The 4,838-nt window shown below is 64.5% G+C and overlaps 1 protein-coding gene across 1 annotated transcript in view; it reads right to left on the minus strand.

Annotated features, from left to right (window-relative positions):
* LMTK3 (lemur tyrosine kinase 3) overlaps nucleotides 1–4,838 on the minus strand; it is a 22,275-nt gene that overhangs the window by 8,476 nt on the left and 8,961 nt on the right. Inside the window, exons 12-13 of the mRNA XM_007958111.2 lie at nucleotides 2,662–4,837; nucleotides 6–84 (exon numbers count right to left, since the gene is read on the minus strand). Of these exons, the coding sequence (XP_007956302.2) occupies nucleotides 6–84; nucleotides 2,662–4,837 (2,255 nt within the window). The remainder of the gene's footprint in view (nucleotides 1–5; nucleotides 85–2,661; nucleotide 4,838) is intronic.

Consider the following 4,838-nt stretch of genomic DNA (forward strand, 5'->3'; position numbering starts at 1 on the left):
CCCACGGGGGCCGCCGCGGGCCGGGCCCCGGGAACGGCGTGAGCGTGAGCGGCGGCAGCGCCAGCGAGAGCCGGGAGAGCTTGGCTGCGAGGGGAGAGACCCGGTGAGTCCCTGGCCCCGCGGAAACCGAGGCAGGGCCTCCCACCCGGCTGCCTGTCCTCAGGTAAGCCCCCGGGGAAACTGAGGCAGGGCCTCCCACCCAGGTACATGCTCTCAAATAAGCCTTTGACACAATCCAGGCCTCAGTTTCCCCCCTGTGAACTTGCGGGCTGCATGGGAGGCCTGTCTCCATCCAGGCCGGGAGAGGTCTTTGCGCTACCCCAGTGCCCACACCATACAGCCCCAACTTTTCCTGCTGACCTCTCCAGCCTGTGCCTGTTATTGGCTTGACCTCCATTCAGCCACGTGGGCTCTATTCCTCCCACCTCTGAGCCTTTGCAGGTGCTGTTTCCTCTGCCCATCCCCCAGCCTGGGTCCCAAAGCCTTGGATTCTCCCAGGAGTTCAGGGGGGGCCGCCTGCTCTGTGCCCCACCGCACTGCCTCTAATGCTGAGTGGATTATCTGTGTGTAACTCGAGTTCCTGGACGTGGTGTCAGTGTTTGCCACCCCACAGGACAGAGACTGAGTCAACCTGCTCACCAACACATCCCCAGGCTGCAGCCTGTACAAGCCCTCAATGTTTGTGGGATTTACAGTCGAATATCCTCTGTGACAACGAACAAGACATTTTCCCTCTCTGGCCCGCGTTCACTAAAGTTGGGGTCTCTGAACCCCTTTCCTGCCCCAAGACTCTGCCATCTCAGCCTGATGGGGTGGGGGTGGGGGTGGGGGAGGGGAAAAAACCTCAGGTCCCTGGGGGAGGAAACTTGGCTTCAAATCCCAAGCCTACCCTGCTCGCTCGCTGTGTGTCCCTGGGCAAGTAGATCCACCTCTCTGAGCCTCTGTTTCCTCACTGGTAAATGGACAGGGGGCACTCATTCCTCCATTAGTGCATAAGTGAACTGGGTGCTGGGCCCTGTTGGGGGGGAGGGTGATGGTGCAGACGAGAGGAGGGTCAGGGGCCAGCAGGGAGAGATGGGTGCGGGCCAGGTTGCTCTCCCCACCCTCATGCCAAGTGAGTGCCCATCTTGGTGCCCTCTACCTGGAACACCTTTCCTCCAGATGTTCACCCAGGTGGCTCAAGGGAGCCACTTCCTTCACATCTACTCAAAAGTCCCCTCCTCGTTGAAGCCTTCCTTGACCACCCATCTCAGGGTGATGGGGGGGGGCTGTATAGAAGGAGCTATTAGGGGCTGTGGTACCCAGAAGAAGGACAGATAACAGCCTTTAGAAATCAGGGAGACTTCCCAGGGAAGAGGAAATGTGGGTGGGGTTTTGAAGGATGAGTAGGAGTTTGCTGGTTGGAGAAAGACCATTCTCACCCAGCAACCTTGACCCCACCCAGATCCTCTGAATCATCTTAGCTGCCCCTCCTCTGATGCTTTTATGCTACCTGGGGTCTCTTCTGACACAGGTGGCCACAAACTCCCCATGACAACACAACCTGGAGGAGATGGTGGTATGCTAACGCCATGGGCTATGAGAAAAGAAAGTCGAGGGCCCAGTCCTCTCCTTGACCCTTACCTACTGAGCTGCAGAGACGACAACCCTTCTCTCAAATGTGGCCATGAAGTCCCTGACACACAGCAACTATCCAGCCAATGGGTGCTGTCAGGATTATTGACCCACCTGGCCGGCCCCTGCTTCTTGCTCCTGTGAATCATTTCTGACTTTCCTACCAGGATTTAAAGAAATCAGGCCTCGAAGTGATCTCGGTGGGACCATGGCTTCTGTATCCACATCTAAACAGGGCCTTTTTATCTCCAGTCTCCATTTCTCTTATGGCATCCCCTCGTGTACCACAGGGGGCAAGGTAGGGTCTCAACACCCGTAGGGTCCCAGCTTTCGGCATCCCAGGGCCTGCACCCAGGAGGCCATAGGGCCAGATGAAGGCCAGTTTGTTCGCAAATTTAACCCTTGCTTCGTTTCAACTGGGCGGAACCAGGGTAAGACAAAAGAGGCGGGTTTTGCCAAACTGAAAAACCAGACCGGCTGCTGTCAAGTTGATTCTGGCTCATGGCGCCCCCATGTGTTGAAGAGCAGAACTGCTCCTTAGGCTTTTCAAGATTACCCTCTTTATGCCAGCAGATTGCCAAGCCTTTATTCTGCACCACAACTGGGTGTGTTCAAACCCCCACCTTTGGGTTACTAGTCTCCTTTGGGTCGACGTTCCTGAGTGGAGCCGAGAAGTGGCTGCCCCCTCTAGCCAAAGCCCTGCCTCCGCCACCTCCTCCCCTCCCCCAGCCCACTTCCTTGACTCCCTGCTACAACCTGGCCCCTGTCGCACCTGAGTTTAAGACCCCTGGTCTAAGCAAACTGCAACAAGAAAGGCAGGTGTTTACTGTACCAGGCGTCAGGCTACAGAAGGGTTACCTCACATAACCTTCACAGCAACTCTAGGAGGGAGGTGCTACCTCAGCCAACCATTCTGGGGAGATGGGGAAACCGAGGCAGAGAGAATTCATTTGGCTGAGGTCATAGAGTGAGAAAGGCCACCTCCCAGGAGCCCCCCTTCTCAATGGCACACACTCCCGTTCCCCTCACTCCCAGACGCCTCCTCACCTTTGATCTGCTCGCTGTTCCCCTGGGGGGGTCCCAAGTCCAAGAACAGTCGCGGCATCTCGGGGCCCTTCCTCTCGGCCTTGGGGGGGTCCCCGTCTCCGCTGGGTGCCGTGTCTCCGCCGACTCGGCTGTCTGGGGCCCTGGAGTCTCCCTCGGGGGCCGCCTCCGGCCTGGCTCTCGGGGGCGCTGGCTCCGGCCTCCTCGGCTGCACCTCCGGGGGCGGGGGCGGGGGCGGCTGCTGCGGCGGCGGCCTCGTGCTGTCTGCCCATCCGGCCCTTGCGTCCACGCCGCTTCCGAGGCCGCCTCCGGGGGCCGTCCCCATGTCCCCCGGGGCTCGGCCCCCACTCCCGTGGTCCAGCCTCCCAGCCCCGGGGGCTCTCAGCACCCCCCCAGTCTCGGGGGCTCTCCTCTGGGTCCCGGGGTCCGGCGCCTCGCTCCTGGGGGCTGGGCCAGGTGGGCCGGGGGCCGTCTCCCGGCCGTTCCTGGGGGGGGCTGCTGCCGTGCTGGGCTTGGGGGCTGTCCCCAGCGAGGTCTCTGAGGCTGGTTCCCCGATCGTGGGGGCTGGGTCCCCACTCTCGGCCATCTTCTCCCAGGGCCCTGGGGCTCTCCAAGGCCCAGTCTCTGGGGGCCTCTCTTCCTTCCTGGGGAGGCTCAGCGCCCCATTCTCTGGCCCCTTCTCCTCGCTCTTTGGGGGTGTCAGCCCCCCATTCACCAGCACTTTCTCCATGGCCTCTGGCAGCCTCGGCTCCCCATTCTCCAACACCTTGTCCTCCCTCTTTGGGGGTGTCAGCTCCCCATTCGCCAGCACTTTCTCTTCTCTCTCGGGGGCCCTCGGCCCCCCGTTCTCCACCACTGTCTCCTCGAGGCCTGCGGCTCTCGGCCCCCCGTTCTGCAGCACTGTCACCCCGTTCACGGGCGGGCTCGGGTCCTCGTTCGGGCTCGGGGCTTTCTGGCCGTTGCCCGGGACTGTCAGGCCCGGGGCCGATTCTCTGTTCGCGGGGCTTCTCCCCGCCTTCCGGGGCCCCGGCTCCCGGGGGGCTGCCCCCTTCTCCCCCAGGAGGTTCCTTGTCACGTCCTCCCGCAGGGACTTCAGCAGTTGCTCGGTGCTCACTTGAACCATGAAGGCAGGTTTCTCCCGGGTCCCCAGGAGTGCGTGGGGACCCGGGTCTGGGGGTGGCCGGGGCGCTCCTGGGTCGGGGGGCTCGGGGGGAGCCCGTGGCCGAGGGACCCCTTCCTCCTCGGCTGCCCCCCCGCCCGGGAAGGCTCCCTCGGGGGAAAAAGGGGTCTCGGTCTCGTAGCCACTGTCCCCCGGCTTGGGGCCCGGAGAGGACAGGCCTGAGCCGGGACTGGCCACGGCCGACGGGGGGTCGGGGGACGCGGCCGGGTCCACGGAGGCCCGGGGAGGTGGCGGCGGGGGGGGGGGAGCGGGTGGTGGCCCCCGCCCGGGGTACTGGGGGGCTGCTGCCCCCATGAGGGGGTCCAGAAACTCGGGGGGGGCCGAGGCAGGGGGGGCCAGGGGCAGGTCGGCCAGGGAGCCTCGCTCTGCTCGTAGAAAAACGCCATCCTCAGGGGGGTGGGGACAGCCGAGAGCGGGGTGGCCCCCCCAGCCAGCCACGGCGTCGCCCCGCTCCAGCGGCAGACAGGAGCAGGCCCCCTCCCGGCTGCAAAGGGGACAGGGGAGGGGACCCCGGCGGCTGGGCCCACCCCCAAGGCTGCTGCTGTCTTCCGGGGAGCTTCCTTCCTCCTCCTCCTCTTCCTCCTCGGCCCATGGGGTGGTCCCCCGCTCCCCCAGCACCTCGGCGGGGTCCCCAGCCAGGGTCTCCCCGGCGCCCCGGCCCTCGGGGTCCCAGCCACTCAGAAGGAAGCCGCCTGAGGCCGAGGCCTGGGCCGGGAAGGACCGGGGCGCCGGGAAGAGGGGCGAGGCCCAGGTCTCGGACACCAGCTGGGGGACCTCGGAGGGAGCCTGAGGGGGCTGGGGGGCGGGCACTCCTGGGTCCAGGGGGTCCCAGTCGTTGGGGAACAGGGGTTCGGGCGGGGAGCCGTGCTCCTCCAGCCGGATGTAGTACTCGCTGCCCACCGAGGGGCTTCGCGCGCTGATGACGGGCAGCACGCTGGGCGTGGACAGGGCCTCGTAGAAAGGGTTCGAGGGGTTGGCGTGGGGCGCCGGGGGCGCAGAC

This window comes from Orycteropus afer, unplaced genomic scaffold (genome assembly GCF_000298275.1).
Source record: "Orycteropus afer afer isolate SDZICR_OR568_19922 unplaced genomic scaffold, OryAfe1.0 scaffold00854, whole genome shotgun sequence".
Taxonomy (NCBI): Eukaryota; Metazoa; Chordata; class Mammalia; order Tubulidentata; family Orycteropodidae; genus Orycteropus; species Orycteropus afer.